The sequence below is a fragment of the Macrotis lagotis genome, chromosome 1, assembly GCF_037893015.1.
Source record: "Macrotis lagotis isolate mMagLag1 chromosome 1, bilby.v1.9.chrom.fasta, whole genome shotgun sequence".
Taxonomy (NCBI): domain Eukaryota; kingdom Metazoa; phylum Chordata; class Mammalia; order Peramelemorphia; family Peramelidae; genus Macrotis; species Macrotis lagotis.
Genome location: NC_133658.1, coordinates 487,357,216 through 487,380,830, shown reverse-complemented (window position 1 = coordinate 487,380,830; position 23,615 = coordinate 487,357,216). Strand labels below are relative to the sequence as shown.

General features: G+C 33.9%; 1 protein-coding gene across 1 annotated transcript in view; it reads right to left on the bottom strand.

Moving 5' to 3' along the window:
• The window catches only part of EIF5B (eukaryotic translation initiation factor 5B), a 78,384-nt gene that overhangs the window by 3,854 nt on the left and 50,915 nt on the right, over positions 1–23,615 (bottom strand). The window contains exons 6-21 of the mRNA XM_074213781.1: positions 22,982–23,132; positions 16,805–16,903; positions 15,906–15,992; positions 14,135–14,209; positions 12,685–12,977; positions 8,722–8,829; positions 8,397–8,507; positions 6,986–7,053; positions 6,109–6,250; positions 3,683–3,814; positions 3,103–3,285; positions 2,795–2,956; positions 2,517–2,648; positions 1,815–1,946; positions 440–516; positions 129–293 (exon numbers count right to left, since the gene is read on the bottom strand). Coding sequence (XP_074069882.1) covers positions 129–293; positions 440–516; positions 1,815–1,946; positions 2,517–2,648; positions 2,795–2,956; positions 3,103–3,285; positions 3,683–3,814; positions 6,109–6,250; positions 6,986–7,053; positions 8,397–8,507; positions 8,722–8,829; positions 12,685–12,977; positions 14,135–14,209; positions 15,906–15,992; positions 16,805–16,903; positions 22,982–23,132 — 2,117 coding nt within the window. The remainder of the gene's footprint in view (positions 1–128; positions 294–439; positions 517–1,814; positions 1,947–2,516; positions 2,649–2,794; positions 2,957–3,102; positions 3,286–3,682; positions 3,815–6,108; positions 6,251–6,985; positions 7,054–8,396; positions 8,508–8,721; positions 8,830–12,684; positions 12,978–14,134; positions 14,210–15,905; positions 15,993–16,804; positions 16,904–22,981; positions 23,133–23,615) is intronic.

Below are 23,615 nucleotides of genomic sequence, written 5' to 3'. Positions count from 1 at the left end.
TTACTTACTATATGTTGTCATAAGTACCATTTGTGATGTGAAAACGTGTCTATACAATATCCTGGCATGAAACATTTAATTTTACTATCCGATATCCAATAATGACCAAATCCAAATAATGAACTTACTTAAATTCTTCTTGCTTCTGTTTCTTATAGTCTTGCCTATATCTCGTAAAAGCATCAAACAAATGGTAAATAATTTCTGCACTAAATATTCGGACTCCTAAACTATCAGCCATTTCCTGAGCATCACGTTCAATCCTCACATCAAAGGCCAAAATTACTGAATATCTGCAATTAAAAGACATCAGTTATAAAGATATTTCAATACAAAGCTAAGAACATGTCTAAGCCTTTTCAAAAGCTGAAATAATAGGAAGAACTAAAGTTCATTTTATAAATAGTTTAGAAAAAATAACAGCATTGAAATCACTTACTGAGGATCATGTTCCAACATCACTGAAGCCTTCATAACATCTTTTTTATGAACAGGGCCTATGTTAATTCCAGCATACTATTTAAAAAAAAGGAGGGGGAGGGAAATTTTAAAATTTAGCTTATTTTCTCAGGTACCATTTAACAGCACTACCACTGCTCATTATCTTGCAATTGGTCAACAAGCATTTATAGTAATCAGTTAAGCCACGGTGAAATAAAAATCCCTGTTCTCATGGTGCTCAGTCTAGAGGGAGCACACCAACACCTCCCAAAAAAAGTCACAAATAAGTAATAAACAGGAAGAAAAGTAATAATATTTCAGAAGAATGGCTAAAGTATCTCACAGAAGATCAGATTTTAGCCAAGACTTCACAAGCAAGTCAGGAGGCAAAGACAGAGGAGAGCTCCAGATATGGAAGGTCAAGCCCTGAGGAACAGGCCTGAAGGCCAGGAGGGTCAATGTCACTGGACTACCAAGTATAGAGAGGAGGTAAAGGGGATAGAAAGACTGGAAACCTAAGAGGGAGAATTTGAAGAGTTTAAAAAGCCAAACAAAGGATGTATATTTGATCACAGGGCAATAAGGAAGTTCTTGAGCTAGGATCACTTTGGTAGATCAATCAGCTGGCCAAACAAGAGTGGAGAGAGACCTGACATGAGGACACTGAAACCAACTAGGACAATGGTCTAGGTGTGAGGAAATAAGGACAACCTCCATGGATGTAAGTGTGATATATGAGAAAGTCATAGATGAGATGGTACAAATGACTGGCTATGGAGGATGAGAGAGAAGAACAAGGGTAGAAACAGAAGGCTACAGTGCTTTAAGGAGTTATCTACTTATATGCTGGAGTCCCTTAGGAGGGAGATAAGGAGGGAAGGCTATGAGCCAGGTTATGAACTCAATGAGGAAGGAAAGGAAATGTTCTCAATCTAGATAGGATAACAAAGACCGAATGAAACTAGAAGAGAGAATAATGAGATAAATGCTATAAGTAAAGTCTGGAAAGCAATAATGGGGAACAAAGAATAATTGAACTTGCCCCACCATGACCAATGAGTTGCTGTTCTGAACGAAAGCACAAGAATGGATTAGCCAAGAAAGCCAGGTCAGAAGGGAGCTAGGTTTCCATGAGTCCAAGAAGAAGCAAGAAAGAAAAAAGATGTAAAATGAAATCTGATTTCTTAATTATAGAGAAGGCATTCAAGAGAGCACAGTGGAGGGTTCAGGTAGTTTTCATTGAGGAAGATGAGAATTAAATTGTGGTCAGCAATGGGAATCAAAGATCTGGAATCCCTAGAATGAAAATAGTAAAACAGAATTATGTAAATCATGGACAAGTCATTTAATTAATATTAACTATCGTTACTTACTGGTACTTCTGAAGTTTTTAAAAATTCAAGTAATGCCTCTAAAGAACCCAACGTGGATGCCTGAACATAGACACCTTTTTCTTCTAATTTGATAGCATTTAGGGTTTGCTTTAATTCATGAATCAACTCATCCTTGAAAAGAAAACATAAGGCACAAATGATCTCTTTTCAGTTAAAAAACAACAAGAAACAATATCATAACCAAATAAATTCAATCTGTTGTGAATAAGGCAAGCTTATTATGCCTTTAGGTAGAGTATTCCTTATTTGAGATTTCTCATAAAGCTCTAAAAGGTTCACTGTACAGCAGAAAACAGTATGCTAAAGGGTCTGGAGATCTGTTTTCTAGACCTATCACTATCAAGCTTCCTGTCTATAAAATGGAAATTCCATTTGCCTTATCTATTTAGAGCCAAGGTTGATTCAAAAAAGGAGATTCAAGTTATGAAGTTATATTTATTATGATTCCTTTTCCCCCATTTAAAAAAAGATCAGAAAAACAGGAACTCTCAATATCAATTAATTCTTCAGCAATGTCCCTGAGGAAAAAAATCAAAAATTGGGTGAAAAATATTAATTTGTGAATTTATAAAGCACCAATAGCCATGAAAAAAAAATTGAAATTTTTTCCTGAGAAATCATAACTAGGTAGTCTATTACAATTAGATATGCTCATCTGCAAAACATTAATAAAATTCTTACCTTGAGAACTGGAACTTCATCCTCCTTATGAGCCACTAGGAGTGGTAAACCAGCTAATGTTTTTTCCAGGTCTTTTCCAAGAATCTTTACACCTTGAGCAGCTTCTACTTCTTTATGCTTTTCATACTGGTTCTGAAGAGACCAAAAATAAAAAAGTCTAAAATAGTAATGTGAATATTTTACTACAATTCCCCCCCGCTTCCCCTGAACCTTGTTTTCATAGCAGCAAGAGGGTCCTAAAGTGAGAAAGAACAGATTTGGGAACTATCCAATCTCACCTTCACTCGAAGTTCTTTCATGGGAGGAGGTAATAGAAGACCTCTAATTTGAGTTACAATGGGACCTTCTACTCCAGGAACAATAATTGTATCTCCTTCCTTTAGACGCCCATTTATCAATATTACATCTATTGTGGTACCCATGCCAGGAAGTGCTTTAACCTAGAAAAGATAAATATTATTTAAGTGAATGAGCTATATGCCATCATTCAACTTGTACATTAAATTACTAAGAATTAACCCTAATAATACAAATGCCCATTAAGAGGGTTTTCTGGGAAGCAAATGCATTCTAAAAGGCTACTTACCTCCATAACCTGAGCCCTCAGTTCTTCACAATGAGTCAGTCTCTTGCTCAGCATGGTCTGAGTTAATTCAACAAGGAGAGCTATAAGACTTCCCATGCCATCTCCTGTATGAGCCGAGGTAGGTACCAAAGAAACAAAAGTTCGAGGATCCTTATTCTCATAAAACAAAGCAGCATTCAAACCCTGGGAATAAAAGACAAAAGTAAAATCTTTGAGAAAATAACCTACAGGGAAGAATAGTGGGGGAAAAAAAGTAAAAACAGAAAAAAATAAAAAGACTATCTAGACATTGACAAACAACTGCAAATGCTAAGTGACAACTTCTACACTACTTGCTAAAAAAAAAGTTCACTTGAAGAGCCTTATATTAAGTGGAAGATAAAAGTTTAGATGGCCTCCTTTCTGTCTTAATCCAAGCCACCAGAATTTAAAAAGCTTACAGAGGGTTAAGTGATGGCTACTGGATGCAGGAAAAAGAATCAAACAAAAATCCTACTTCACTTATATATCAGAAAAAATAGTAAAAGAAAAATATTTTTATGGCATTTCATTGCCTTATTTGAAAAGAAGAGGAGCTAACCTGCTGTGCAAACTCCACAATGATGGCCTTTGCCCGCTCCTCAAACTCATCCTTGGTATTCTTCTTCTGCTTTTTTAAAGTTGTGGCCACATCTGAATCCGGACTCTTCTTCCAATCATACAATCGATCGATCTAGAAAAGTTTCATCAATAGTTAAAATTTCTAATGCTTATATTCAGATACACAACATATTCAATTCAATGTGATTTAAGTATCCAATAGAACAAAGTCTGGGCATCCTCAGGATGCCAAAGTGCTCTGGTGGGTTTACTTTCTCTCTAAGCAACACCTAGCCAACATCAGCAAAACTCATCATAATAAGGTGGTTACTGACAGTGATGATTTCAACTACATCCCTCATGCGACGAACCTGTTTACACGACCAGGGTCTGGCTGGCATGATTAACTGGAGGGATAAAAAGGCTGAACCTAAAAACATATTCAAGAACTGTGCTAGAGACTAGGGATACAAGAACAATGAAAATTATATAATTCCTACTTTCAACAAGCTTGTAATCTAGTAGAGACTTTTAAATAGCCATAAGCAGATGCATAGGATCAAAGAGAATGGCAGTAGAATATGAATGTGCTGTAAGAAATGATCAATGTGATGAACAGAGAAACAAAGAAAAATCCACATGGACTAATACCAAGTGAAGTAGAGAACCAAGAAAACAACATACACAGTGATGACAATGCAAATGGAAACACACACACACAAACACACACATGAATGTTCTAAAATTAAGATCAAGGATGGTTCAAAGACTTGAGAAGACACTCCCATTCCACTTTTATACAGAAGTGAGAAGTTCCCAAGATCTGTAACCTGAAGACATTTTCAGACTTTTTTTTTGATGTAGATCACTTACTTATACTGACTTTCCCACCTTCCTTTTTTTTTAAAAAAAAATCTTTTAAAAATGGATGTTATTTATTCTATAAGCTAAGTCACTGGAAAAGAATAGGGAAGAATTATGGTGTTTAAATTGATGTTTAAAAACAAGACATGAATTTAAAGCTTATTAAAAAAAAAAAAAAAGATCAATGGGCAGCTAGGTAGCACAGTGGATAAAGCACCGGCCCTGGAGTCAGGAGTACCTGGGTTTAAATCCGGTCTCAGACACTTAATAATTGCCTAGCTGTGTGGCCTTGAGCAAGCCACTTTAACCCCATTTGCCTTGCAAAAAAAAAAAAAAAAAAAAAAAACCTAAAAAAAATTAAAAAAAAGATCAGTAGGATTATATTCAAAATGACCATCATAAGATGGACACTGCATAAGATGATATAATAATTAAATGGTCATGAGCGGCTAGGTGGCACAGTGGATAGAGCACTGGCCTTGGAGTCAGGAGTACCTGGGTTTAAATCCGGTCTCAGACACTCAATAATTACCTAGCCATGTGGCCTTGGGCAAGCCACTTTACCCCATTGCCTTGCAAAAATTATAAAAATATAAATAATAATAATAATAATAATAAAGTGGTCTGATGCCATACATCAGTACCTGTTTAACAACACTCTTCACCTCTTCCCATTCTGGCTTTCTATAAATCATGAAACCAACAATGTCCTCCATACCTCTGACTCAGGGACTCCTTAATTGGCAGTCATCATCTCATAAGAATGCTGCAGGTCTCCAGGTACCCTTTCCTCCACATCTATCACCACTGCCCAGTTTTTAATATGCTGTCCACCTCGCATTAGACAGCAAGCTCCTTGAAGGTAAAGACTATCTATTGCCTTTCTTTATATCCTGAGTGCTTAGTATAAAAGTGGGCACTTAAGAGTATAATGAGAGTCTGTTTGCATTTGGATTTTCTTTAATCATTCCCAAATTATTTGATGTGTCTAAAATTAATTTATCAACTAGATTGAGTAAAAGCTCCTCTGGTTCAGAGACCATGTCATCAAAAGGTCACAAGCACCTGAGGACAAATACAGATTTTTAAAACATGAACAAGCATTATTACATATAACATACTTCTTTCCTTTTAATTCCTTCTCTTCTGTCCAAAGCTAAGAAATAACAAGATCGAAACGCAATCATGTCTTAACAAAAATAGGATTAGTAATAAAACTTCACTGATCAATTTAACTATAAAGAAATGAATCACTCCCAGCAACATTATACAAACACACACACAGACACACACACACACACACAAAGACACTTTTAAATCTTAACATACTATCTAAACATACAAAGAAAACAGCCTTTTATGTGTCCTTGGATTCTAAAACAAAGGCATCTTCTAAGACTTTGAGAACAGTGACTAGAAATGCAACAAATTTAAATATGCAAAATATATTAGAGACCTTGATATACATGCTTGTATGCTTGCTCTCTCTCATGCCACTCCCCCCACCCATTCTCCCCCCTCCACACAACCCACACCCCCACTCACTCTGAAGAGACAGTTTACCTTATTGAGTGCTACAATGAAGGGACACTTTTTAGATTTCAGTAGGTTGATAGATTCAATTGTCTGTGGCTCCAAACCATGCATAATATCAACAACTAAAATGGCAATATCACAAAGTGAGCTCCCTCTGTTCCTAAGATTACTATTAAAAAAGGAGGGGAAAAAAGGTATAAATAAGATAAAACAAAGATTCCCAAACTTAACTCAGATTACAGAATCATAATTTGAAACCTGGAAAAGTCCTTGAGAGTCTGTCATGTGTTTTAAATGTTTCCTTTTATAAAGAAGAAATCTAAGGCTCAGGAAAATTAATCAACTTGCCCAAAATCTAAGTAGTGAAGCAAGGATTGAAATACAAATCCTGACTTCAAGCTCAGGGTTTTGGTTTTTGTTTTTTCCCACTGCTTCAGAATTCTTTTACCTGTCTCACTAAAATCAATATTAACAAAACAAAGTGGGGAATATGGCACAAAAATGCCAGTACCCTTAATGTGTGAGATATTTGATCAAAATGAGATGAAGCAGACACCATGTGAATGAATGAGACATAAATTTTTTTAATAATCCCCACCAGTTTCACTAACAAACTTCAAGGAATTTAAACAAAAGACCAGATGAAACACTTTTTTAGGATGAGAAATTCACCCTACCAACAATATTATTTCCTATATCAACATATGGATGTGTGTGTGTATATGCATATACACACAAATACATATATATATGTATATACACACATACGTGTTCAATGTAGAAACCTATAAACACAACAGTACATCACAAATTAACAAAAGCCAAATTGACAAAAAAGGAAAATAACACATTAGAAGAAAATAGTTAATAAAACTGAGAGGTTTTTTAAAAACTATGTTCTTACCTGAATGATTCATGGCCTGGTGTATCAATTATAAGCATTCCAGGAATCTTTATGTTCTCTCTGTCAAACTAACATTAGGAAATAAGATAAAACAAATACACAAGAAGCATAAACACAATACTTCAAGATGCTATAACCTCACTAAAAATTACCCACATTCATTTATTTATAAGCTAATTACATTGCCATCAACACTCAACAGAACCCAGATGTTCAAAGTCCTTCTTTTTTAAGTTGCTCTAAAACAATTACCTAATTAAATAACTAAGAAAATTCTACCACTTATTTTTGAAATTTAGATCCGAACAGGTAATACATGCATCAAAACAGAATTCGAACACTTTGAAATTCACGTAGTTCAATTTTTAAAAGATTTGAATTATCTAGGCCTGTTATTTACGTGTCTCAACATTATTTGGTTTTCCTTATTAAATAAAGTGTATAAAAACAAACTGCAATCAAAAGATTGCACATCATCGACTGCTCTGATCAATTCTTCAAGATATGGAAAATCTATTTCAAAGATTTTTTTGAAAATTCAAATATTTTCATACAAAAATATTCATAGCAGCCCTGTTTGTGGTGGCAAAGAATTGGAAATTAAGTAAATGTCCTTCAATTGGGGAATGGCTTAACAAACTGTGGTATATGTATGTCATGGAACACTACTGTTCTATTAGAAACCAGGAGAGATGGGATTTCAGGGAAGCCTGAAGGGATTTGCATGAGCTGATGCTGAGTGAGATGAGCAGAACCAGAAAAATACTGTACACCCTAACAGCAACATGGGGGCGATGATCAAACTTGATGGACTCACTCATTCCATCAGTGAAACAATCAAGGACAATTTGGGGATATCTGTCATGGGAAATACCATCTGTATCCAGGGAAGTAACTATGGAGTCTGAACAAAGACCAAGAACTATTACCTTAAATTTAGGAAAAAACTGATATCTTATTGTCTAATCTTGCTATCTCTTACACTTTATTTTTCCTCCTTAAGGATATGATTTCTCTCTTATCACATTCAATTTGAATCAGTGTATACCATGGAAACAATATAAAGACTGATGACTGCCTTCTGTGTGGGGGAGGGAAGTAGGATTAGGAGAAAAATTTGAAAAACTCAAAATAAATAAAATCTTTAATAAAAAAAGAATTCAAACATTTTCAAAATAGGATATTTACAAAAATGCTTCACAGTGTATATAAACTTCCTGGATCTCATGAGGAAGGTAAGGTAAACTGATTTTAACTTAATGTGAATTATGGAGCATACTTTCATCTAAATACTTCCATTTTCATATTTTTTATATATGCAGAATATTTGATCCATAAAAACCAAACTCAGACTTTTAGCTCATATTACATTCTAAACACAGCCTAAGCTATGAAGCCCCCTCATACTTACATTCTTCACCATCTTTGTCTGTTCATTAATGGCTTCAAGGGGAACATTAGTGGCACCAATTTGCTGAGTAATACCACCTGCTTCACCATCTTGCACATGAGTATGACGGAGCTAGGAGAAAATGATAAGTTCATATAAGCATTCAAAAACTGATGAAAAAAGAAAAATAGTGAAGGTATGAGAAACATAAATTTTAATCATTTATAAGAATTTAAATATTTTACCAATATCTGTAAATAAGAATAGCCTAGAAATGAAGGAATTAAATTATCAGTATCAAATCTACCAAAAATTTGAAAGAATAATTCATAAAATACTTTCTTACCTTGTCTAAAATTTTAGTCTTTCCTGTATCTACATGTCCTAGTACACAGATAACAGGGGCTCTTAGTTTTTCTGTGTTTACATTTTTGCTATTTTCAAGTCTGCGTTTCTAAGAAGACAGAAAGAAATAAAATTAAATATTCCCATTTAATTCAACAAAATATATTAAGATTTTATCAAGTAAAAGACACCATACTAGATACTGAATTACAAAGACAGTTTGATATACAGTTTATCCTCAAAGGGCTTATACACTGATAAAAAAAAAAACTGGAGAAGACATAAATGACCCTTATAATAAAAGGGAAAGTGATAGACAAAAGAGAGATCTAAGAAAATATTATGAAAAATTTGAGAAAAACACTACCTTTACCATGAGAAGTAGAGGTGACAGGAACTGGAAGAAAAGGTCAGTAAAAGTTGGAAAAAGAAGTAGCAACTGGGGAAGACTTTGAAGGATAGAAGTTAAAAACTTCATCACTATTCAATTTTTAGCCTTTTTCAAAGAACCCTTCACCTAAAACTTTATTAGGAAAGAAGGAAACTGTGGCCAAGAGAAATTAAGGGAATTTCCTAAAACCATACAGCTAGTGACAATGCTAGGAACAGAATCCAAATCTCAAATACTACAGATAAATAATACAAATACTACAAATATTACAGATAAAAATTTGCATTACAAATTGCATTTTCTGATTCTGAACCATTATGGTATTTGCTTGACAAAAAGTGCCTCCACTGAATAATTATGGAAAGTATTACTGTGTTTGTATGGATGTTGGTATGTACATGTTTGAAGCTGGTCCAATATGGTAGCCTGGGAAAGGGAAGGGATGACCACTCGTTTAGCTCAAGACATGGGAGACAAGTATTCTACAAATGAGTAAAGACCAAGAGTAATTACTAATGATGGAAAAAAGGAACTCAGGGGGAGCTCAAACAGTGGATTTTAGTTTTGAGAAAAAAAAATGCTAAGACAATAAGCAGAATAAACTCCCTAGGGAAGCAATGAGTTTCTTCCTTCACCAAAGGCCTTCAATCAGGGATCAGAGGACATCCTAAAAATGTGGTAGGGGAGATAAGCTGAGACACCTGAAATTTATAATTTTTATGAGCTTTAACTAGGACTCAGGTGTGATTGAAACAACACAACCACTAGAAAACACAGATCAAAGTATTAGCCTCAGTAGGTGAAGAAAATGAACTTCACTAAAAAGCAATAAAGACCATTACCAACTTATGAACAGGCTTAATCTAACAAACCAAAGAAAGAGAGGAATGGATCAGAACAAATGTGGGGCTTCCAAAACAGTCATCAAATCATTCCTTTTATAACAGGGAATCCCTCTGGCAATCTGACAAAAAGGGAGCTTAAATTCCCATTCTCAGTATAATTATTAAAAACATAAAATATACACAATTGCAAAGAAAACAAAAGTTGATAAAAATAAAGATGTTAAATTTTTTTCTCCATATGCATTCATAGGCCCACTGAAATCAATTTACAGACCCCTTGGAAGTCTATGAATACCAGATTAAGAAACTGAATGAGATGAACGATTAAGATGAATGCACTGCAACCAACCTAGTAGAGGGGAGGCTTTTTCATCTTTAAGGTTTCTGGAAGGGACTTCAGTTAAAATGCCAGTATCACTAGGGTGGAGGGAGAGCATGATCCAGCAAAAAGGAGCAGAGCGTAGTGCAGGTGGGTGGAGAGGAGGCCAATTTAAGGCCAACTTGGAGGGCTCCAATACAGGTATTCCAGCCCACTTCAGCCAGTGAACACATTAGTTTCTAATGTGAAAGGTCTATGAGTAGGTTCTTCCCCCCAAGACAAGAAGCTTAGGACAGCGCCCCTGTGGCTCTGGAGCAGAGCTCAAAATGAGTAATAAAAGTAGGGAAAAACCCTGTGCCTATAGAAAGTTAGTTTGGATGTTAAAAATCACAACACCATCTAAGAAGAGGGCAGAAAGAAGAGAGCAGAAAAAAGTGTTAAATGCAAAAATAATAAATCAGGGATACAAATTGACCTCCAGTCCAAAAAAACTTCTTGAAAAGAGTTTAAAAAGGATTTTAAAAATCAAGTACAAAAGTTGGAAAAAAGAAAGAAATTCACCATCTTGTAAAAGGAAGCAGAAATATTGAGTGAAGAAAACAAATCTTTTAGAAATACAATTGTACGTTGGGCTGGCTGCCTGATAAGGAGCTGTGGAGTTTGAACAAAATGCAAGGGCTATACCCTTTAATTTAGAAAAAAAACAAGAGCTTATTGTCTGATCTTGTTACCTCTTAGACTTCTCTTTAAGGATAAGATTTCTCTTTCATCACACCCAATTTGGATCAACATAGAAACAAAGTAAAGACTGACAGAGTGCATTGGGGGGGGGGGGGGAGAGCAAGATTGGGGGGAAAATGTAAAACTCAAATAATATCTTTAATAAAAAATAAATTTAAATTAAAAAAAAAAAGAAATACAATTGTACTAATGGACAAGAAAATAACTATTTAAAAAACAACTGACCAAATGGAAAAGGAGATGCAAAATAATTTCTTGAAAAATAGAACTGGGCAAATTAAAGCTAATGACTATGAGACATCAACAATCAGTCAAGTAAATCAAAACAATGAAAAAGCAGAAGTCCATAAATTGTTATAAGCAATTGAAAGCAATGGTCTTATGGTGAACCTTAGGTCTTTCCTTCGAACTCTGCCCCAGTTTTTCAGATGGGAATTATTCTTATCTTTGGTAAATGTTTTTTTTTGTATTTTGCATTTGTTATTACCCTCTATAAATACTGAATATCAAAGCTTTATCTGGAACTAAATAATGGACAAATTTTTCCTTAAACTGATATTTTCCCTTATTATATGAACTGCAACAATTTGGATTTTTTTGTGTGTGCAAAAGACTCACATTCATGTCAGGTCTTTTGGGGATTGCCTCCATCACATATTTGATTATGAATTCTTTCCTTTAGACAGAGCTGCTCCTTCAGCTGTTTTTACCCTAAACTTTTTTTTTACAGCTATCCTTCTTTAGGCTTAAGTGTCAGTCTCACTTGTAATTTATTGAGATAAAATAATCTTATGTGCAGATTCTGTACAACCTACATCTCTTATTAACTCAAAATTGATATATTCAGTCAAGTTCTGGATACAAGGAAACTTTTTAACCTCAAGTTTAAAGACTTTCTAAAGACACCAAAACAAAATAAAAATATCTCAATGTTTGTTTACTGGTGTGGGATGAGGGAAATGAGAATATATAATAAGAATCAGTCTAAAGAAGAAAAGTGATCTTGCAGTTGTTATTCTCTGTAAAAGAAAGGTGGCCAGGTGGAAAATGAATTAGATTTATGCTGTTTACCCAGAGTTGGTAGAACAAAGAACTGATTTCAAAATGCTCTTAGTATCTTTGTTCATAGGTTTTTGCCAGATAGAAATAAATGGGAGAAAGACAGCTTTTCAGAATGCCTCTGGTCTGTCAATTAAAATTAATGATGAAATTTTTGAGAGAATTTTTTTAAAGCCTTGAAAGAGTAAACAGTGTTGCCATATTTGGGGGAGGGAGGAAATAGATACATACAGTCCTATTCCCCTAACAAAGCAAAAAGGCTTATCAGTTACAAGAAGTCATATGGGGGGGGGGGGGGGCACACCAGAAGGCTAGGTGGCGCAGTGGATAGAGCACTGGCCCTGGAGTCAGGAGTACCTGAGTTCAAATCCAACCTCAGACACTTAAAAAAAAAAAGGCATCAGTATGTTGTTTCTACATATCTGAGATGAAGGCAAAGTTCTATTAAAAAAACACCACCTCCAAATATAGTCACCTGACCCAGAAGGTGTACAGAACTCTAAGTAATGAAAGAAAAATGCTTCCTCCTTTATTAAAGGAAGGAGTTGCATGCTAGCCCTACTGAGCAGAGAAGAGTGAGGAGAGGTAAATAGGAAAAAGATACTAAACCTCAATTCTTCTTTTTGCTTTATCATAGGCACGCTCTTCCTTAGTTCGATCATCATCAGAGTCATATTCAGACTCTGAACTAAGTTCTTTACTTTGTTTTTTATCTATTGATGGTTTCCCAGTATCTTTTTCATCTGAAACCTTGTCTTCTTCATCATCACCATCACTTCCATCACTTTCTCCTTCATCTTCATCATCCTCACTCTCTTCCTCCTCTTCCTCCTCTTCCTCCTCTTCCTCTTCCTCTTCTTCTTCAGGGTTTTCTTTTACTTCAATGTGCACAGTGTTTCTTTCTATGAAGAAAATATGTTGGCCATTTAAAAAGTGATTTAGAAATACTTTACCTCTAAATAAAAGGCAATTTAATTATCCAAACTATAATTATCTAATATAAATATATAAATATAATAATGTACATAATGTGTGTAAAATAATACATTAGTAAACTATCTATATGTTAAATGTTGGATGTGTAGAAAGACTATAGTGTCAATTTACAAGTTAGAAAACCTATATTGCTTATCAATCTGAAAAAACAGGAGGTTACAGAAATGGGATGAAATACGGATAAGTCAAAAATGCAACTTAAAAAGCTGGCACCCTAACCATTCTTTTTCCTCCTGACATCAAGGAAGTTTTAAAGGGAAAAGTGAATTGCTAAGTATACATATAAACACCCAAATCATTTTTTCCTAATTTGCTCATTCTTTCACATCTCTTATTCTTTTCTCATCCTCAATTCATCCTCAAGGTTTTCATCTAAAACTACAGGATTTGTTGTCTAATGGGTTTCATGTATTAGAGGGATTAGCTGTGCTTTTTAACCAAAGAGGGCAAAAAACTAATACCAACAGACAAAAGTTGTAAAGAAGAAAATTAAGGCTTTATTTAAGGAAAACTTCACAACAGTTAGCATTTCATATCTAAAACACAGACTGCACAGAAAGGTAGTGCATATAACCTCAATGAGGGTGTTCAAGGAAAGGTTTGAAGAAGGAATTCTATTTTGGGAGAAGTTTGACACATATCCAGTAAGGCCCCTTTTTTATTCTGAAATTCTCTGAGCTATGAACCCCACTCACAACTCATCAGATTCCCTGCCCCAGGCTATCATCAGAGAAGCGCAAACTGGTAGGGCAAGCATTATGTACTCTACTATAATACACACTGATTTTAGGTTTAATAGACTTCCCTGAACTGGCCTGGAAACTGGTAGTTACATCCTTTAAAAGGAAGGAGCTAGATATTGCTAATAATCAATAGAAATAGCTTTGTGTTCCAAAAAACAGAAGTGACATTTTAGTAGGGAAAATTGCGTACTGCATTTTCAGTAAAGGATTTATTGCCAACAAAAAGATAGGATATACATATACATATGCATATGCAAGCATGTACACAGAAATAAAAAACTAACAAATTTAACACAGAAATATGTACTTTAAAAACCAACCTTTTTCTCTTTCCTCATCACTAGCCATTGCTTCCCAATCATCCAAGCCAGTATCTTCACTTTCTTCTTCCTCTTCTATAAATTAAAAATTTAAACAAAAATGAAAAATGTAATCATATGGAAAATTTTTCAAAATTAAAATTTTGTTCTATACCAAAGAAAAAGTATGTGAAACATAAGCAACTTCAAAAAATGTCTACAAAGCAAAAACTGCTTACATTTACTTTTTTTTAAAAAATTCCAAAATTTCTTCAATTGAGACACTGATTATTTTGCACCAGCATTCTATATTCAAAAAGGAAAAAATAATAATTAAATCTCAATTTGGCATTGTTGTAGTGCAATTGATAAAGTATTGAGCCTAGAATCAGGAAGACTCATCTTCCCTAAGTCAAATCTAGCATCAGATTCTTACTAGCTTCATGATTCTGGGCAAGTCACTTAATCCTCATCTGTAAAATAAATTGGAAAATGGACAAATTCACCAGTATTTTTGCCAAGAAAATCCCAAACAAGGTCATGAAGAACTGGACTTGATCAAAAAAAGCTGAACAACAAAAAAATTTCAGCTTTTAGAACTGTGACCTCTTTGCCATTAAATATCACGCACAAATTCATTAAGTTTTAATTTTAAGAAATAATAAAATTTAATGTGGACTTTCTTTTCAATTCCTCAACTCATACAAAAAAGGTTGTTAGAATCATAAATTAAGAACCAGAGAACCAAACCCATTCTCATTCACCAGAAGCTGAAAAACTAGAGAATTAGATAAATTAATTTGCTTCCAATTTACCTGACCAGAACTGAAATTTAAAACCAAGCCTTCTGATTCTGAATCCTGAGAACTCTTGCTAGTGGCATATTGCTAGGTCAACTAATTAGACCAAACTCTCAATATAACTTAGCAAAGAAAAGTAATTCAAGTAAGGTACTTTTGCAGCAAAGACACACAGTCTATGGAACAACGTGTTCCTTATTACTAATCTTGTAAATTTGTGCATCTTTTTTTCCTCTCAAAAGCAGATCAAAAGTAATTCTTAGGAGGCAACTCAGTGGTGCAGTAGATAAGGTCCAGTACCTGCCCTGGCTCTGGAGTCAGGAAGACCAGAGTACAAATCCAGCTTCAGACACTTGTTACTTACTAGCTGCTTGACCTTGGGGGAAAGAAAATCAAACATACTGCTTCACAAAAAAAAAAATTATTCTTGGGCATATATACATTTGCAATGAGGTAATCTCAACAACCTCTCAAAAATTGATATTTACTAAATTATACCTTTTAAACATAATTTTCCCATATAGGGGAATGAATTCAAAATAGCAGGACTTCTGCAAAAAAATAAATTCTCAGGGCAGCTAGGTGGCATAGTGGATAGAGCACCAGCTGTGGAGTCAGGAGTACCCAAGTTCAAATTCAGCCTCAGACACTTATTACCTAGCTGCGTGGCTTTGGGCAAGCTACTTAACCCCATTTGACTTGGAAAAAAAAAATTCTCTCAGGAAAAAAAATCCAAATTCTAAACTTATAGCTTTTATAAAAGCTGTAACTAAATTGCTTTCAAAATTATTTCCATAGTTTTTAAGTTGGAATTTCATGTCTTCTATAGTTATTCCCCTAAGATTTCAGGCTTTCAAAAAACAAACAAAACGTTTATGATCAAACATACAAAGTCTATTTAAAAAATAAAAGGATGGAACAAAATGTGAAAAGAATATCTGTCCTCATTCAAAAGTGAAATGCCTTCATTGTGTCTCACTCATACTACTGACCTGGTTCTACAAGAGGCAGGGACTCTTCTTTTTCTGGAATAGCTTGTTCAGTAACTTCTACTGGAACATTAACTTCTATTGTTTCTACTGAAAATTGGAAATAAAATCAGTAAATATTTGCCTACTGAAAAAGCTACAACAAGGCATTTTCACCAATTTCACCTACAATTAGAAAAATATTACTAAATGTGAGTCAAATAAAGAGGCATCAGAACTCTACTGACAAAACAAACATTCAAAACATTCCTGTTCAAATTTTTCTTCTTGAGATGTACTCGATAAAACTTGGGGTTGGAAAAGGGAAAAAGGACGAGAATTTTATTTACTGTATTTTGTTTCTACACAAAACCACATATTTTACTGCAGATAATTAAATCTTACTAAAAAAAGTACAGAATGAACTGAAATGATGGAAAATTAACAAGAATTATAGAATCAAAGCACTACTGATTAAGTTTTCTTTAAAAGGAGTAGGAGGGGTGGCTAGGTGGCACAGTGGATAGAGCAGCAGTCCTAGAGTCAGGAGTACCTGAGTTCAAATCCAGCCTCAGACAATAATAAACTGTGTGGCCTTGGGCAAGCCACTTAACTCCACTGCCTTGCAAAAAAAAAAACTAATAAAAAAATAAAATAAAAAAAAGAAGTAGGAGAAGGGGCAGCTAGGTGGCACAGTGGATAAAGCACTGGCCCTGGAGTCAGAAGTAGCTGAGCTCAAATCCAGCCTAGCTGTGTGGCCTTGGGAAAGCCACTTAACCCCACTGCCTTGCAAAAACCTTAAAAAAAAAAAAAGTAGGGGACATATCTCAAAGTTACATTGGAATTGTGTCCAACTTCAGCACAGGCTAAGAAATAGAAGGTGGATAAGACTTTAAAGGTCAGTATATATGCAGATTGCTGACCTTCTTTATTTTCTTGCTGAGGCTGTGGTTTTTTCCTCTTTTTATCTTCATATATTGGCCTCTTCTTTGGCAAAGAATCTTTAGATGGCACTTCAACACCTGCAAAGGTAAAAAAAACAAAGATTAAATAATTTATCAGTTTTTTTAATATAGATTAAAACATTTTATTTCCAGGATTTCTCATTCCTTTTCATTCTTCAACATATAATTCTGCATGTTAAAATTACCTAATATATTGGGGTAGGAGAGATTATATCTTATGACAATGAGAAAAACAAGAAAGGGAAGGAAGTTAACTTTACAATATAGAAAACCCCACCAAAAAACCTGTTGGTCCAGAATGTAACTAGAGGTATTGCTTTCATTGCTACTATTTAAGTTTGTGAACGATACCCTCCCCCACTTGGACAACCATTATTGTCACAAGTAAACTCTAAATACTGACCAAGTAGAGAACTTAAACAGAGACTTCTGTAAAACTGGGAAATTATGGCAAATAAAATAAGAAGGGAAAAGAACCTTCACAAAAAAGAGGGAAAAAAGTCATAGGAAAAACTAACAAAATAAGTAAAATCTCTATGTAAAAGGACTAAACAAGAACTATGCATCTACAAGAATTTCCAGAGTAGTTAAGAATCAAAGGAGGAGAGAGCTGAAGAAAAACTTGGAAATAAGGCAAATTACTAAAATTAGACAAGCATGAAAAATTAACAGCATAGGTGACACGACAGAAAATCTCAATGAAACAGATTCCCAGAAGTACAATGGTCTAAGCAATTAAAATATGTAGAGATGGAAGAAAAATAAACAAACCTGATAAGACTGGAAGGTCTCTAGAAAAACAAGAGGTAGCACATAGAGCCCAGTGAGACCATGAATGATTTGTCACTCAGGAAAAAGAAAAACAAAAACTCCCCAAATTACTCAATAACTCCAAAAAAGTATCAAGTTCTTTGAAATAGAGAGGGGAAAATACAAATCAAGAGTCTACAGGTTCAGATGAAGAACTCCAAATTTAAACTCTCCTCAAAAATCTGGAAGGGTAAGTGACAAGGTTTTATTTAATCAAGGAGATAGTTCCTTACAAAAAGTCTGGAGGATGATGGGGTGGATAGGTGGTACAGTGGATAGAGCACCAACCCTGGAGTCAGGAGTACCTGAGCTCAAATCCAGCCTCAGATACTTAATAATTATCTAGCTGTGTGACCTTGGGCAAGTCACTTAATCCCATTGCCTTGGGAAAAAACCTATAAAAAAATTCTAGAGGATGAAATTTACATGTCTACAAACAAAAATTCAAAAAACCTAAAGACAACATATTCAATGAGGCTAAGAAACAAAGAGAGAACAATTACATCTTCTTCTGAATGCAAAGGAAAACAGTCCTGACCCCAGGACTGTCCTCAAAATTTAAGAAAACATGGTTAAGAAAAACATAGTTGGAAATTTTGGTCAGCTAATGGCTCAAGAAATTTAAACAAGGAAATGCAAAATTGGACACAATTAAAGGACAACTCAAATGTTAACATAATGTAAAAAATGTACACATTTTATAATATAAAAGTTATTAAAATTAAACAAGCAAGACTGAACTTCCCATTGTTATATGGCACCTGCACAAAAACTGACCATGTATTAATGCATAAAAACTTTGCAATCAAATTTTGAAAAGGCAAAAATATTAAATGCATCACTTTCAGACCATGATACAATAAAAATAAGGTATGATAAAGGGCCATGGAGAGATGATTAAAAATTAAATGGAAAGTAAATAGCCTAAGTTTAAAGAATGAGTAAACAACAGATCATAGAAATAATTTCATCCACACATCAAACTTCAAGATAACTTCTCAAAATGTGTGGGATAAAGACAAAGTAGTTATTGGGGGAATTTTGTATCTCTAAATGCTTAAGGGAAAAAGAGATTAATGAAATAAAAAAGCTAGAAAAAGAACAAACTTAAAACCCCCAATTAAACATCAAATTAGAATTCTGAAAATCAAAGGAGAGATTAATAAAACTGAAAACTACTGAACTAAGAAATAAATAGTTTTAAGTTGTTTAATGAAAAAAACAGTAAGATAGCTGTGTGGCCTTGGGCAGGCCCTTAATTAATAACCCTGTTGGCCTAGCAAAAACCAAAAAAACAAACAAACAAAAAAAGAAAGACAAGCACCAGTATAAAAAATGTAAGGGCTGAATTCACTACCAATGAGCAGGACATTAAAGTATTAATTTAGAGCTATTTGACCTAATTGTATGCCAGTAAATTTGAAAATCTAAGTATGGATGAATATATAAAAAAGATAAATTGCCCAGATTATAGAAGAGAAAATTAAATACTTAAATAACCTCATTTCAGAAAAAAGAAACTGACAAGTCATCATCAATGAACTGCCTAAGAAAAACTCTACCAAATATTTAAGGAACAATTAATTTCAATTCTACATAAACTATTTTTAAAAATAAGAGAAGGAATTCTACCAAATTTCTTCTAAGACCCCAATATGGTGCTGATACCTAAATCAGGAAGAGCCAAAATAGACAAAGAAAATAATAGATCAATCTCCCTAATGAATATTGACATAAAAGTTATTAGGATAAAAAAAAAGCTTGTCCTTCATTCTCAAAGAAGACCATGACATTAATGAGGTGATGTCATGATAAGTACACGAATTGGATTTGAATGAGAAGGTGCTATGCTTAATCACCAGTCTCACATTCTCCTCCAGAGCCATCTTGGTCCAGTGGCCAAATATGTATCAGCAGATGGCCCTGGAAACAAGGCAATCAGGGTTAAGTGACTTGCCCAGGGTCACACAGCTAGTTAATGGTGTTAAGTGTCTAAGGCCAGATTCAAACTTCTATCCTTCAGACACCAATTATCCACTGTGCTATTTAGCTGCCCTACTCATTAGAATATCTTCTACTATGATAATACACCATGATCAGGTAGGATTTTTATCAGGTAGGTAGGAATGGTTCAATATTAGGAAAACAATCAACATAACTGAACATATCAATAACAAAAGCAACAGAAATCACGATTATCTCCATAGAAGCTGAAAAAGTCTGACAAATTGTAATATCTATTCCTACTAAAAAATACTAGAAAGCATAGGAATTAATGGAGTTTTTCTTAAAATAATAAACAATATCTATCTAAAACCATCAACAAACATTATATGTAATGAGGATAAACTAGGAGCATCTCCAGTAAGATCAGGGATGAAACAAAGATATCTATTATCACCATTACTATTTAATATGGTATTAGAAATGTTAGCTTTAGCAATAAGAAACGAATAAGAAATTGAAGGAATTAAAATTGACAATTAGAAAGCAAAACTTTCACTCTGCAGATGACATGATGGTATGCTTAGGGATAGCTAGAAAATCAACTAAAAAACTATTGATTTCAGCAAAGCAGCAAGATTTTAATAAATCTATAGAGATCATCAGTATTTTTATATAGGAACAACAAAATCCAAGGGGGAAAGGGATAGAAAAAGAAATTTCATTTGAAGTACCTGCAGACAACATAAAATACCTGGGAATTGACCTGCCTAGATAAACCCAGAAACTGTTTGAACACAATTACAAAATACTTTTCACAGAAATAAAGCTAGATCCAAACAACTGGAAAAACAAAAACTGTTCACAGTTAGGCTGAGCTAATATAATAAAAATGATAATTCTACCATAATTTAATTACCTATTCAGTGCCATACCAATCAAATTGCCAAAAAAAAATATTTTACAGAGCTAGAAAAAATAGGAACAATATACATCTGAAGCAATAAAAGGTCAAGAATAACGAGGGGATTGATGAAAAAAAAATGCAAAGGAAGGAGCCCCAGATCTACCAGATCTAAAACTATAACATAAAGGGGCAATCATCAAAACTGCCTGGTACTGATTAAGAAATAGAATAATAGATCATTGTATTAGGAAAGATACAAAAGAGTAATAAATGATTTTAGTAACCTACTATTTGACAAGCCCTAGCTTCTGGGATAAGAAGTCACTATTCGATAAAAACTACTGGGAAAACTAGAGAATAGTATGACAAAAAACTAGGCATAGACCCACATCTCACATCCTACACCAAAACAAGGTCAAAATGGGTACAGGATTTAGATATACCTTAGTTCAATTAACAGATCAAGGAATACTCCATCAGATCTTTGGAAAGGGGAGAATTTATGATCAAACAAGAAATTAAGAACATTATAAAATGGATGGTTTTGATTATATTAAATAAAAATGTTTTTGCACTAATAAAACCAATACAGCCAAGATTAGAAGGAATTTAGTCCTAATTCCTCACACAAAATGACTAATACGTAACTATGTTAAACAGAAATGTACATGTACAACTTTTACCAAACTATTCGCTGCCAAGTCAATGGGGAAGAAAGGAAGGATGGCAGTAAAATGTGTAATTTATAAATATGCAAACGGTTGATTGTTGAAAACCTACTAAAACTTGTAATTAGAAAAATAAAATAGTAATTAAAAAAAAAACAGATGAGGGGGGAAAAGGTCTTGAAAGGGAGCAATAAAATCATCCGGAAACCTGAATGTAATATTTCTTTTTAAATCACAGCATAGGAGTAATTTCTAAAGAATATTCTTATCTAGGGATGGCTAGGTGGCACAGTGGATAGGGCACCGGCCCTGGAGTCAGTAGTGCCTGAGTTCAAATCCGGCCTCAGACACTTAATAATTACCTAGCTGTGTGGCCTTGGGCAAGCCACTTTAACCCCATTGCCTTGCAAAAAAAAAAAAAAAAGGATATTCTTATCTAAAACAAGGAAATAATAAGCATCAAAAATTAAAAGAAAGAAATGGTAAATGTAAAGATAGAATACCTGGATTTGTCTTTGGAATAAGCAGAGGTTGAATGGTTGAGATTGGTTTGTTACAAAATAATAAAATAAAAAGATACTATTTATTCTGTTAAATAGAACAAGCAGTATAGTAACTTGCATTGCCAAGAGAAAAATAAATAGGATCTAATGGAGAAAACAAATGTAATAATTCTGTCATTCACATTAATGGCCCAAATTCACCAATAAATGAAAAATCAACTGCAGAAGGGTATAGAAAAAAAAGACAATTTTCTGTTTATAATTAACATGTTAAGTATAGGTCAAATTATATGGATTTTATTTAAAGGCTGGAATAAATCCTATTGTACAGATAAGTTAAGGAAGACAATGAAGCAACTTATAAAGTTGACCAAATTTTGGAAAAACACAGATTTGAATGGCAATCTTAGGGAAGGTATACATGCATACATACATACATACATACACACAATACATACATACATACATACATACAGAAATGAAAAATATATTTATCAGTCTTAAGAGACTGAAAAGAAAAATTGATCATATATTAGAAAACAAATTAGGTCAAAATGATAAAAGAGAAGCTATAAATAAAAATTAATTAATCTATTTTTTAAATTTCATATATGCCTTCCAATACTGCAAATTTCAATTCATACATGCCTGCTCAGATCATGTGACTGTTAACTATCTGTGCTCATAACTGTCCCATATGGGGCATCACAACCATATAGTAAATTATGTTCTCATGTGTTCATCAGTCTCAGTCCTCTAAAGTGTGTAGTATTTTATGATTTCTACCATATTGCACTACCAGAATTACTTCATAAAGTTAAGTGCCATTTCAGAGAAATAAGATATTATACTTGAGATTAACAATTAGTCTTAACACTATAGACTATAAGTGTTGAATTGAAAAAAGTTCTCTGGTCATGACATTTTAGCATATTTTTTTACCTTCCAAGATGAACATGTAAGAACGTTCAAGACAGCAACTGAATTTTTAAGTTCACAGCACAGAACAGTATAATGCAGACATGTTCTTAAGAAGTGAAGGGAATAGTAACAGAAGGAGATTTATTTTGCCTTCATTTATCAGTAACAGCTTCATAATACTTTTTAAATTTTTAACATCTAATCATTTTCTGGACAGTAGTCTGGAAAATAAATGCTAGATAATAGACTAACAAGACTATCATCACTTGTCTGCAATTTATCAAAGTGTTTTCAGGAGCATTATGTTTTTCAAAACCCAGACCAGGTCTATATATGTTTACAGAATCAACCAGCTAAGTTGGGTGTGTGATATTATACTTACCCTGAGCTTGGAGAAGTTTGAGAGTAGCCTCAGCTCTAGCTCTGGCTTCTCTCTGGGATTTCGTTAAAAGCTTGCCTTCCTTTTTCAAGCGTTCTTTTCTTTCTTTTTCTTTTTGCTTCTTTCTTTCTCTCTTTTCTTGCTCTAATCGTTCCTAAGATAAATGATACAAAAGTATTGATACTGTAACATCAGAATACTGTGTCTGTATCCTAACACTGAATATGACAGTTCAGGCAGATAACAAAATTTCTCATTGGCACTGCTGGGAATTGGATTAGATGATCTCTTAAAATCCTTTCTAATTCTAAATTCCATGAAAGGAGAAATAAGAATTTCCATTTAATCATAATCAAAACATATTGAACGCTGGCATAAACCAGAAATAGTGTAAACTCAGCATGATAGAGCTAACTCAACCATCTCATTTTTTAGCAGATGAGGGAACTAAAGGTCCAAAAGGCAAAGTTCCTACATAGCATCACCACCAACTCTAAACAACTTCCACGACTAGCATTTTATAGCAAGTTTTTAAAGTGTGAAAATAGCTTTTCACAAAAAATATCATTTGAGTTTCACAAACATGCTAAGTCCTAAAGGCATCATTATTCCCATATGGTAGATGAAAAGAGAGACT